General features: G+C 33.8%; 2 protein-coding genes across 2 annotated transcripts; one reads left to right on the top strand and one right to left on the bottom strand.

Moving 5' to 3' along the window:
• Window positions 1-3,600: 3,600 nt before the first annotated feature.
• LOC145048188 (histone H4) lies at window positions 3,601-4,121 on the top strand. Its single transcript, XM_078996620.1, has one exon. The coding sequence runs from the start codon at window positions 3,682-3,684 to the stop codon at window positions 3,991-3,993; it is 312 nt and encodes a 103-aa protein (XP_078852746.1). The 5' UTR covers window positions 3,601-3,681; the 3' UTR covers window positions 3,994-4,121.
• A 5,879-nt stretch (window positions 4,122-10,000) lies between these two features.
• LOC145048186 (actin-depolymerizing factor 1-like) lies at window positions 10,001-11,928 on the bottom strand. Its single transcript, XM_078996619.1, has 3 exons — window positions 11,722-11,928; window positions 10,364-10,629; window positions 10,001-10,288 (listed from the first exon to the last, which is right to left on the bottom strand). The coding sequence occupies exons 1-3, from the start codon at window positions 11,722-11,724 to the stop codon at window positions 10,138-10,140; spliced, it is 420 nt and encodes a 139-aa protein (XP_078852745.1). The 5' UTR covers window positions 11,725-11,928; the 3' UTR covers window positions 10,001-10,137.
• Between the last annotated feature and the right edge of the window lie 878 nt (window positions 11,929-12,806).

The following is a 12,806-nucleotide window of genomic DNA, read 5'->3' as shown; positions in this document are numbered from 1 at the left end:
TATGAGCTAAGATCTGAAGTTGTAACTTCAAATATGAACTCTCTTTTGTCTTTAAGCCCATAAAGCTTTTAGCTTTAGCAATTATGAGCATCTCCTTAAGTGTAAAACTCCATTGCAAGCTTGGATTTGCCATTTTAGGTCTTTAGAGCCTTGCATGCACGTAAAGTTTGCAACTTTACATGATAAACATGCTTTGTGGAGTTGGATCTGCAATATGGAACCTTAGCATGGCTTAAAAATCATTTGAATGGATAATAGACTAAAGGGATTCGATGAGTTGCAATATGTAACCAAAGTCTCTTAGAGGGAGAGCGTGAATTTGTGTATAAATCTATACTGGATTGACCGTCCTACACCTTGTTGCTAGCTACAGTGGAACCCGTAGGTCTACAGGTGATGAATGTCATAACATTTTGACGTCTTCGAACGTCGTGTTTTACTAGTCGATCAAGCATGGTTACAATCATATCACATTTTACCTTAATTAATGATTGGTTTAAGGTAGTTAGTAAAACAGTAGTTACTATATACAATACTACGATACATCATTATTTTTCCATTGTATTCACTTTGTGATCTTCTCACATAATCTGAAATGTAAACTATATTTTGGTAATGATAGTCATACTTAGGAAAAACACTCACTTTTACAAACAAACAACATGCAGAACATTCAGGCCTTGGTAGAAGGCTACATTTCTAGTAGAAAATAAAGGATTTTCTAGGAGATACACACATTTACTACAAACACTTACAAACATTTACAGCAAACATTTGCAAACACTTTCATCAAACCTATACAACAAATTACACTAAACTACTTATGAACTCACCAGCTTAAATGTTAATCCTCTATTTAAACATAACTTGTATTCTCAGGTCACCATTAGACAGGTACATATGGCCAGATTTTTGAGAAGACGGAGCACTTTCAAGACCCGTCTACATTTTTTATTATTCATTTTTTGTGTCTTATTATTATTACACAGAACACACATGTATTGACTTATACTATAATGCAATGGATGATGTTGTTGCTTGTTTACTACTGTGCATTGTTATGATACTGTACATGACGTCTTTTGCCTCCGAATGTTTCCACCAAGTAGGTTTGGGGTGTGACATCCAACATATCGACTGGTGGGGGGGGGGGTGTTGGAGTAGCAGGAATAGCAACAAGAACGGTAGCAGCATGGACTGTCACAGTTTGTTGCTTATTTGAGGACTATTACGACGATTTACCCTTCCTCTTGTTCCAAACTTTATTTTTTGTTGCTACCTTCCTTGGGTTGTTTGGGGATGGTTGTCATGAAGCCTTGATGGACTTCATGATTCATGAGTGTTTATGCCAGACGTTTGGCACTGTCAAAAGTAAGTGGGTTTATAACTATCACATTTCCTTAGATCTGGGGGAGATAGTCCCAAAATGTACCTTTCCACTTTCTTACTTTTCGACGTGACCATCCCGGGGCATAGAAGAGTCATGTCACTAAATTTGGTAGTGTAAGTTGAGATGTCAGGGTCATTCATCGTCAGGTTCCATAGTTGTTGCTCTAGCTTTTGCTTATCGCCCCTCAAACAATAAACAACTAACATTAGAACCTTTAAGTCTTCCCAGCTCATGACATTGGCTACTAGTATAGTCAATGATTTAACATAGCCGTTCCACCAGGAGAGGGCTCCGTCCATGAAGGTGCAGGACGCAAATTTGACTTTGCTTGCTTCGGGACACACACATATTTAAAACACTAATTTTGTCTTCTCGAACCAGCGTGTTAAGGAAATGACACCCCCGATGCCATTAATGGATTTGGGTTTGGAACTCGTGAAGTCTTTATTTGAACACCCTCTTGGGTGTCCGTGGCTTTCTCCATGGTTAGAACTGTTGGCACCACTACCCACCCTACTAGCACCACTTGCGTTGATTTGCATCATGGCGGCTGTTACTGCTGCGTGGAAGATAGTCGAGTAATACTACGGTGGTGGTGGTGGTGGTGGAGTTGGTGGTGTGCTGTTGAAACACCTGTTTGATTTACGTGGCGGCATCTATCTGGAGAAAGACCGCTAGCAAAACCAAAGATTGTGGAAGAGACTAAAACTAAGTTAAAGAGATTATGAAACACATGATAGTTGCTCGGATTTGTCAACAACAATATGCGAACAAGAGACGAAAATAAGCGGGAAAAACATGTAGAGGTGTGACTTGACTATAAGGAGGCACGTCACACTTCTCAACCTTAAGTCCTTAATCCCTTAAACCAAGAGCAGTAACTCTTAGATTTGAATCTTCTAAGCGAATTAATAAATAAGGTTTCCTATTTTATCCATCTTCGTGACTTAATCAAAGCCAAACACAAACCCCAACTCTTAAATCGTCTAACAAAGTCAATAACTTGTGAATGCCTCAAAGATAGTGCATGCTTACACTTTTTCCGCCATTTTAAGTCTATAAAGTAACATAATAACATCCTAGAGTATGGTCTTATGGAGTTGCTCAAACTCAAAGGACATTCTTCCAATAGACCAAAAGGGATCCAAAATCATGAAATATGAATTAGAGAGTGATAAATGTGGAAACATTATACCTATCCAAGGTTCATAAGATGCTTGAGATGAAGGATATTGGTTGCGAAAAGCTTTACAAGCACCAAACACCACCTTCTTCTCAAAAGGACTATCATGTGCATGGATGTTGCCACGTAAATACTATGTCTTTGTGTGTTTTTTTTATTTCGTTTGTTATCTGTATTACATACTAACAATGGTCATAAGAGTTTGACAAGTGACATCAATTTTGTTATGATTCTTAACAAATATCGTCTAATTTCCTAACAACTACAAACAATCATCATTTCAACAAAATGAATGATCGACTCCACCATGTATGATGTGTTTTAATGACTGATAAGACTATATATCTGTTGATTTAGTGACTATGTTTCTAAAACTCTTTTGGAGTTGTACTCTAAATGGTATGTGTTGTAATTTAGTTTGTAAATGTGGTATGATTTAATTCCACGAGTTATAAATCGGTTGGTAGAGTTATAAGTATGGAAATTAGTCATTGTAATGATTTCAAGGTTTCTTTGACTTTTATGAGTGTAATTGCTGATTCCATTAGGTTGTCCACCATTAGATGAAATTACAAGGTTTTTGAATCAAACTAATCTCAAAATCATCTAGTAATTGTTTAAGCGGAAGCAAATATTTATATTTTTTTGATGGATTGAAAGATTTAAAAGTAATAAAAAGTTTTCGCGAACTCACAATTTTTACATTTTGGAATCAAATCTCTCAACTCCATAATTGAGTTTGGAAACGTGTAACAACGAAATGGACTAATGGAATAAGAAGGTATTGAGATTGAAATTATATTTGAGTTATGGTTTAGGAGGAAGCTACGACTCCGAATATGATGAATCCGCCTCGCTGGACTACAAGAAAGCACACCACACGGATCACGATCCCAATATCCCTATCCACCGTTGGATTAAAACTTGATCAAACGGCTCTCACAGACCCTTCATCTCTCGACACGGATCGTCTCTCTCCAACAATACAATCTCAAAAAGCTTTCAAATCTCCGCCACTACCTATAAAACCGCCCACCACAATCCACAATCTCATTCATTCACAAAACACCAAACCCTAATTTGAAATCAGATCTCCTCTGCTTCAAAAATGTCAGGCCGTGGAAAGGGAGGCAAAGGATTGGGAAAGGGAGGAGCAAAGCGTCATCGCAAGGTTCTTCGCGATAACATTCAGGGAATCACCAAGCCTGCTATCAGAAGGCTCGCTCGTAGGGGAGGTGTGAAGCGTATCAGTGGTTTGATCTATGAAGAAACTCGTGGTGTTCTCAAGATCTTTCTAGAGAATGTCATCAGAGATGCTGTGACATACACCGAGCACGCTCGACGGAAAACTGTTACCGCCATGGATGTGGTTTATGCTTTGAAGAGACAAGGCCGTACCCTTTACGGGTTCGGTGGTTAGATTTAGTGTTAGATTAGCTAATTTGGTAGATTATTATTATGTAAGATGTATCGTTTCTGTTGAATTTCAATTAAAGCCGATGTACTCCATCTCGGAGTTTATTGCTATGAAAGCTATGTGTTCATCAATATCCTGTGCTTTTACTTCTGAAATGCATTTTATTTGTTAAATTACTGCAGGAAACGATTATATATATATATATCCTGAATTGATCTTTATAATGCCTGGTCAAGTCTAGTTAGAGTTGCGATTTTCGATGATTTATTGCTCTCTGAACAAGAAGTTTGGGTTTTCTGGATTTTAAAATATATGTGTATTGTTGTTCATTTGTATTTTTATGAAGCTCGTATACATGATTTATACGATAAAATAGCATAAATTCTATTTTTATTAGCGTTTTTATGCATCTTATTGTGCTATATATATAACACGAAGTTACCTGTAATTTAATGGTTAAATAAATTGACTATCGAGTAGTCTATTTTTTGTTAAAAAAGATAATAAATATTTGACTCGTATATTATACGGGTTGATTAAAAAATAATTAAACTTAAAAAGTATAAAAGTGAAATATTTTTTAATACTAAAGAAAAAAAATAAACTTATTTATTACAATTTAATATCATAAATATGCTATTTAATATTTTACATATATAAGTATATAATTTTAATTAAAAATTAAAATAAACAAAAAAATTGACAAATGGATTATATTTATTTCAAAATTACCATAAAATAACAAGTATCAAAACTTATGAGAGATTCACAAGTGAGAAAAAAATATTCATTTATTAGAAAGTATTGCATATAATGATACAAAAATGAATTTATATCAACCCTTTATTCCCACATTCATATGGTTGCATATTTAGGCTATCTAAAAATAAAAAGTTAGTTTTTAGTTGAAAAACCAACTAACAACTAAAAAGTTGTTCATGTTTAAAAAAACTAGTTAATAAAAAAATATATTTGGTAAAGTTATAAGTTAGCCGATAGATACAAAACTACATAAAATTATATTGTTCAATAATTAATTAAAAATATATTTGGGAGGTTTGTAAGAAACCTTTTAAAAAGCTACTCAAAGTAGAATTTTAAAAGATAGCTAATTAGCTTACAAAACACAACCATTCTAAAACGTTCGAAAAATAAGCTAGTTTTTTTTAAAAAGTTGTGATGCGCCAAACAAAATGTTAATGTAATACTTAATTTCTTATGTTTTGGCAAATTTTATGTGTCATATTTAGTCTCTTATGTTTCATTTTATTATATTATAGTTTATACTATATGAAAATTATATCCTAAAAATAGTAATTATTCATTATAATATTATGAGATGCTAAATTTTCATTAATTAACTTTAAATATAAAACCGGGTTTTAAATATATTTATAAATGTCATTTTAATAAAATAGTATCTACTTTGTATTAATACTATGCACATAAGTAATTTCATTAATTTTATAATAATATATTTTATAACGTTTTTACATAAAAGTTATATAAGTAAATAAGTAAAAAGCTAACAAATTGAAGGGTGATTACGTTAATCTATATATAATTAAAAAGTACATATATTAAAACATATAATTTTTAGTGTAAAAATGGTGCTAAAAACGAAGTAGAGTTGTTTCCATCATTTTTTATATCATTTTGAAGTAAAAAATAAAATAGGGTCGATATAACATTTGATATTTTTTCAAGGTAATATTTATTTATTTATTTATTTTGGGTTAAGTATTTCTATTGTGTTAGGTTTGGATCCATTGGATCCTTATTATTCGGCTTAAGGGTGTCGTACGCAGGACGTACCACCCTATATACGCGCAATGTATGTGCATATGTTGATCGCGCGTGCCATACACGCACGCGCAACGCACTAAGCCACTAAGGAGTACGCACAACGTATACATGCAATTCCCAAACGCTAAATTTTAGAGTTGAGCACTATATAAAGAACATTATCTCTTAAAGACTAGCCTCCCTCTCACCTTTAAGCAGCTCCCACGAAACCCTAATTCATATATTGTGTGTTCTTGTGCTTGGAAGGCCTCTTGAGAGCATTCTTGGTGTTTTGATCCATTCTCCAACGAAGTGAATGTTGAAGCAAGGTGGTGGTTCAAATGAGAAGGTGTAGATCTGGGATTATTGCTTTATTTCATACCTTTTCAAGGTATAAAGTCTTGAACTTGTTTTATGAATGCTTAGATCTATTGAGTTGAGTTTATGGACCTATTTGGTCCAAAGAAAGAAGCTTTATGGTTTGAAGTCGTTTCCTAAGCTTAGGGTTGCCACCCTTGGTGTTATGAGAGTCCTTAAGTTAGAAAGGTACCATCTTGGAAGTATTGTTGCATCCATGCATGAGTTTTGTCCATTTTTAAGGAAGTAGGTTGTTATATTTTAGTTTGGGCCCATTTAGGGGCATGCGAGCCACCAAGTAATCAACTTTATGGGTTAAGACCCTTCAATGGACTCAGATATGTGTTTGGGGTTCCAGATCGTAAGGGATTAAGCTATTTTTGGGACTATTGACTAATAGGATTGTACGTTGGGCATACAAGCCCGTACGCACGGTGTACACGCCATGCAGCCTGTACGCTAAGCGTACAATTGAGTACGCCCTGCGTACGCAGTGGATTTGGGTTGGCGTCTTTTGGGCCACAGTTTGGGCTGTATCCTTGGACTAGTGCATTGGGCCTGAGTAGGCCATTTGGATTCAACTCTTGGGTTAGGAAAACACATTTGGACCTTGGGTTAAGGGCCATATGAAGGTATTGGGCCTTTGAGATTAATTATCTCTCTTGGGCCATTGGTTATGATCTAGAGTTTCATTTTGGGCAAGGATATGTTAGGGGTAAAAGGGTCTTTTACCCTAGTGAGAACTTATGTTTAAGTGACTTAGATCCCGAACTTAATTAGCTTTTATTTGTCAAATGATAGCCCGGGGAATCGTAGGACCAACAGTTGGGGATCATCCGTATCATTCAACTTTGCGAGGTGAGTTTCCTCTTGAATTGAACGGGTCGAAGGCACCAATGCTGACCCATGTTTTATGCTTACATGTTTTCCGGATTATGGTTTGATGTCGGGCAGGGCCCGAGGAATAGTTGTATGCTTTGTGTCTTCGTGACTCTTGCATGTGTCTGTGCTCGTATGCTTCCGGACTAAGGTCCGATGTCGGGCGGTGCCCGGTAACTATTTGTATGCTTCGTATCTATGTGATTAGTGTATGCGTATGTGTGTTTATTTGATATATGATATGTGTATGTTGAGTTCAACTCGATGCCTGGCGGGGATTGATGTAAGACTATGTCCGATGCCGACTATGGCCGATGATAGGGTGGGGGCCACTATATGTGATTATGTATTTAGTATGTGGTAGTTTGGGAAATTCACTAATCTTTGTGCTTACAGTTTTCAGTTTTGGTTTCCGGTACTTCCGGTAGCAAAGGGAATAGCTCGGGACGACTGCACTGCACACACCATGATGTTTTTGTCTGGGATATCACGCTAATGTTTTTGATATGGATACTTTGATTTATGAACATGATTGGATGTTTTGACAAATGTGGTTTATTTAATAATTTAAAAACGAAATTTTTGGGACCATATTTTATGTATGTTACAAGTGAGATGGTCTTAGCTCTTAGGCATTGGTGTAACATGCATATCATTCATGGTCAGGTGGTAAGATTATTATGACTGTGCACTACATCCGCATGCCACCACATTGGTGGTTCGTGATATGTAGAATAAGATGACACATTCTAAGACCAACCAATATACGAACTACGGTGGGTCTCATGGTCTAGCTGGCCACGACCGTGGTTCGCGCACACTAGCCCGAACCATCGTGGTCCTCCGTGCTCATGGTCTTCGATGTTGGACATCATGAATCAAAACGACCAATGGGTTTAAAGGAATGAAACTAAGAAAAGAGCTCATGCGAGTTGGGCTTTTTTTTCGTGGGGAAAAAGACACAATTTTCAAGTTTTGATAACTTTGATCAATGAGGTGCAGTTCATTGACAGATAGTACCCATGACCAAAAATCCTTTAACATATATAGTTTCTAAAATGACAAATTAAATATTGGATTTATATTTTCTAATTAATTAAGTAATTTGATTTATTTAAATTATTATTTTTATTAGTATTAAATCACTTATTTGCATAATTAGTATTTGAAAAAAATTATATATATTTTTATGTATTTTTTAATTAAATTTAATTAAAAAAGTGAGGTGTGAGTGTTGTGTTTAGTGATAGATGTCTCATGGTTATTGGTAGGGAGTGTGGTAATGATGTGACACCTATCATTAATGTTTTAAGACCATATTTAAAAAAAAGTACATTTCATATTTTCATTAGATATTAATGATTCCAACTTTCATAAAATACTAATAGTTTTTACTATAATTTTTTCTACAATTTATTTTCTTTTTTTAGTGCACAAGCCACAATACATTCACATAGAATTTCAGAATCCAACAATCTTGGGAGGAAAAGAAAGAAATCGTTTTAGCTCGTGCTTGAATTTCGGTGTCCGAAGACCCTACAAAAGAAGAGAAACTTTAGTGTAGTTTATTCGAAACCACTTCCACCACAAAATAGAGAACTGTTTTAACCGGCATATTGTTGGTTAAAAATAATCAAAGTCAACAACATTTACAAAGATCTAAAAAACACATATCTAAATAGGAGTAACGACACAGAAGTCATCGATGTGGCGCTGAAACATTACCAAGAATTCCAACTAAATCGTAAACATTTTCCTTATATCAATGTTTGCTATAAGTTGCGTAATTTTCCGAAATGGACACATGCAAACGTTGAAAATGAAACCTAATCCCGTATTAAGTATTCTTCTTTTTATTTAAATTAAAGTAACCTTTTTTTTTTCCTACTTTACAATTTTCCTTTTTATTTAAATTAGTTGTAATGCTTTAATTTTAATTGAAATCTAATATTTTAATTTCTTTATTTTTTTTCCTATTGAAAATAATAATGAAATGTTGTAAGTATACCAAGTTCAATGTGGTATGGACATGGTGATGAGATGACCACTTTTTCGTATGGTCATGTGAGTGTCCATGTGACATGATATAACAAGTTATAGATTCTATAAAAGATACTCAAGTTCAAACTTTAACATAATCAATTTTCTTTGTTACACAATAAGTTTTAACCATTCCGACATCAAAGAAACGTAACAAGGAGAAAAAGAACACACGCATGTAGCAATCTGGTTGGTAAAGGAATCTCCAACCCAATACCAAAACCTCTACACCATGTTGGTGAAATTTATAAATATAACACCAAGTTTGGTGTTTTATTTCTTTATATCAAAATGGTGTACATGTGTCAATTTTAATCCTTTGGTTTTCATTTTATTTTATTTTACTTCAGTTTTTATAAATAGGTATGTCCTAAATATAACAATTACTCATTACGATATCATGTTTAACATATTAAATCAACATTAATTCATCATAAATATATTAAGAAATGTATTTGTTGGTGTAAAAAATAATGTATAAAACGATAAAAAAAATTTGATGTGGTGTAGAGCTATAGACGGTTCAACACCTTTCATGTTTACTGTCCATCCATCAAAACTTCTTGAATAGATAAACAAATCTTGTTTTTCTGCTGTACCATTTGTAACAACTTTTTTCCTGCAACTCCGTTGTGTAATTGTTAAGAATTTGGTCTCTATATCCCACGCCAATCGCCATTGATTATAAGTTGTTAAATTTATTCAAATGACATGACTATTTTGGCTCTCATTTTATATTTATCGTTGAGTGTGTCGTAGGCTAATAGGAAGAAGGCAACTTAGACCACATGAAACAACAATAAAATGTATGCAAGTTGATATAACAAACCGAAAAGTAATATGACATCATCATCAAAATATTAAATATCCCAGAATCCACATACCAAAATATTTGCCCCCAAAAGATCACTGAATTTGCTAACGTCCGTAGTCGAAAGCCCAAAAAAAAAAAAAAAAAAGTTAAAAAGTAACGAATATCACCGAAAATAACATTTTTTCAAAAGACAAACCAGAAAAGAAACATATCCATAACCATACCCCCACAAGCTATTAAAATCCACTATTATTTGAATTTCAATTTCATTTTCAATTGGCACGACTCTTAAACACATCAAGATCCATCTCTGTTGGGTCGGTTGCTTGGAGCTCCACCTGGATCCCATCAAGCTCCCTCTTGAATCTATCCTTGGAGCTCGCGTAAATCATCTTAGTCCTCACCCTTGCAGTGTCAGGCGACCTAATCAATCATTATTTTCAACATCATCAAAACGGTTTTATAATATAATAATTAAAAAATAATAATAATAATTACCAAGCAATGAAAAAGATCCTGGATTTTTGGCAATTCTCAGCAGTAACAAAGTCATAGTCAAAGACTGCATATCGACACTCATTGTCAGGTAAAGAAGCAGCAAAATCCTCATGGCTTTCAGCTGGCTCTCCAACTTTCTCCACCTGCACTTCCTTTTGCTTCTCCTCAATCTTGAAGATTATATAGCGGAAGTTTCTTTTTGCCTTCAACTCCAAGAATTTTAGCTTGCATTCATCATTCACAGCAATCCCAGATGCAGCATTTGCCTACACAATTTCCATCATAACTTTTAAACATATTATAATGCAATTAGCATCATTTTCATCTTCATAACCACACAAGGAAAGAATGAGTAAATGCATTGAATGTGTTTTATGACTTTTATCATCCATACAAAGAAGGTGCACCCAGCTACCATGCTTGGACATTCACACTATAGTGTTATGGATAAATTCTATGTTGAGATGATCATCATGAATTTCAAATTAAGCTTCGTGTGATTCATCAACAATGTTACACATAGAGATTTTATAATAACAGGGTCTAAATTCCTAACTGTATCAAAGCTTGCTTATCATTGTTGAATAGAGAACTGTTAGGCAACTAAGATGAAAGGATTTTGTCGGGAAAGAATTGAAAAGTGTAGAGAAGATAAAGTAAATAGGACTAACAGGATATGATAAAAGTTTGTGACAAATGAGAATAACAGATCAAAACTCTCATGTAGAGCTATATACCTAAGGATCAGTCAGATCTATCCATCACCTATACAAATAAGAGTAAGTAAGCGCTTGACAGATCAAAACCGATCCAGTATATACCTATATTTTGAAGATCACTTCTCTATGAGCACCAATAAAAGTTTCCAAACAACATTTTGGTACAAAATTAGCATTTTATTCATACATACACAAGCAATAAGTTCATCATAAAAGAGAGAAAAAAAACGATGTTATCTAATTGCAGCCTATCCAAGCTGCCAATCAACTGTACTTGAAAATAAACGAGAATTACACGATTTCACTGTAATAAGATTAAACGCTACGAAGTCGGACAACTCGGTTTTCAAACCAGATCCGAATCTGAAAAGTAACATCAGGATAAACAAATCTGGATCCATTTACAACTCTAGGGTTTCCAATTCATCAAAAGTGAACTTATAACAGATCAAATACCTAACATCAAAACACTAAACAAAACATAATTCGATGCATTAATACGGAAACACATGCATAGATTAAAAACGAACAATCAGTATAATAGCGATTAAAGGAAGAAAACTAAAGTACACAGATATGTCATGTAACAAGTCAACCGAAGTAAAAACAGTAAGAGAAATGGTATTTGAAGAGATTAACCATGGTCGCAGACGATTGATCGGAGAAGATCGAGGCGATAATCAACAGAATTGTAGAGAGAGAAAACCGAAAGGCGGTGGATATGAGAAGATGTGAAGAACAGAAGCGTGTTTTTTGTAGAGAGAGAGAAGGATGGATGTGGTGATGGGAAGGACTTTTAGTAGTGCGCACGAAGATAATAATCAGAGAGATTCGGGCCTCGCTATATCGGTGGTTACCCTCGTCTCTCAAGTCTCATCTTAAAATAAATATCAAATTAATTTATGTGAATTACGATTCAACCCTTCTATTATTGATTTGCTTTCAAATTAGCCCTTTTATTATTAATGGCTTCAGAATGACCACTTACTTTAACAAAAAGATAACAATTTTTGTTGGGTATTCTTAATTTGGAAATTAAGAAAAACAATTATGCTTTAATTTCTTTTATGCTTTTGTGTCAGAGAGAAAGAAAAATAAAGCAATGATGCTTTCATGTGAAACTTATTTTAGTTTAGGGTTAGGGATAGTTTGGTCATCGACAAAATTATTACTTTCTTTTTTGTATCATCAAAAAAGTTTTATATGGTTCATTTATCTTATACCCTAAAAAAAAACGTAGGACTATGGAATTTTTATGCCCGAATCTTTGTTTTTTCTACCCAAAAATAAATATCTTTGATTTCTATCCAAAAATCAATGTTTTAAATATCGGTTCGAACCGTCGGGTCGAATCGATTGGATTAAGAACCGGATTAAAAAAAAATTCAACTGATATTGGTTTTATGTTTATTCGTGAATTGGAATCAAATCACCGTTTTTTATCAAAAAAAAATTGTAGAAGAAGAAGAAAGAATTATAACCAGCTAAATTGAATAAAAACTCATAGAAAGAAAGTATTTTGCATAACAAACTTTAATGGGTTTTTTTTTAATTTCCCTTAAATTTAATAAAAACACATGATAAATATGACGAAACTTTTTTAAATATGTATATTTATCTAAAATTATATTTTGTTTCGGTATTATATTTTCTTTTCTTTTCTTATGTATTTGAATTTGTGTAAAAGTTATGGTTATTGATTTTAATGTATTTAAAATGGTCTC

This window comes from Lactuca saligna, chromosome 5 (assembly GCF_052625555.1).
Source record: "Lactuca saligna cultivar CGN05327 chromosome 5, ASM5262555v1, whole genome shotgun sequence".
NCBI classification, from domain to species: domain Eukaryota; kingdom Viridiplantae; phylum Streptophyta; class Magnoliopsida; order Asterales; family Asteraceae; genus Lactuca; species Lactuca saligna.
This window is presented reverse-complemented; position numbering and strand designations above follow the sequence as displayed.

What these genes read in the sequence shown, in the direction of transcription:
- LOC145048188 (XM_078996620.1), top strand. Translation starts at nt 3,682, where the DNA reads ATGTCAGGCCGTGGAAAGGGAGGCAAAGGATTGGGAAAGGGAGGAGCA.
- LOC145048186 (XM_078996619.1), bottom strand. An exon ending in AGGATCTTTTTCATTGCTTG is followed by an intron (nt 10,289 to 10,363) that starts GTAATTATTATT and finishes ATGATTGATTAG; the next exon opens with GTCGCCTGACACTGCAAGGG.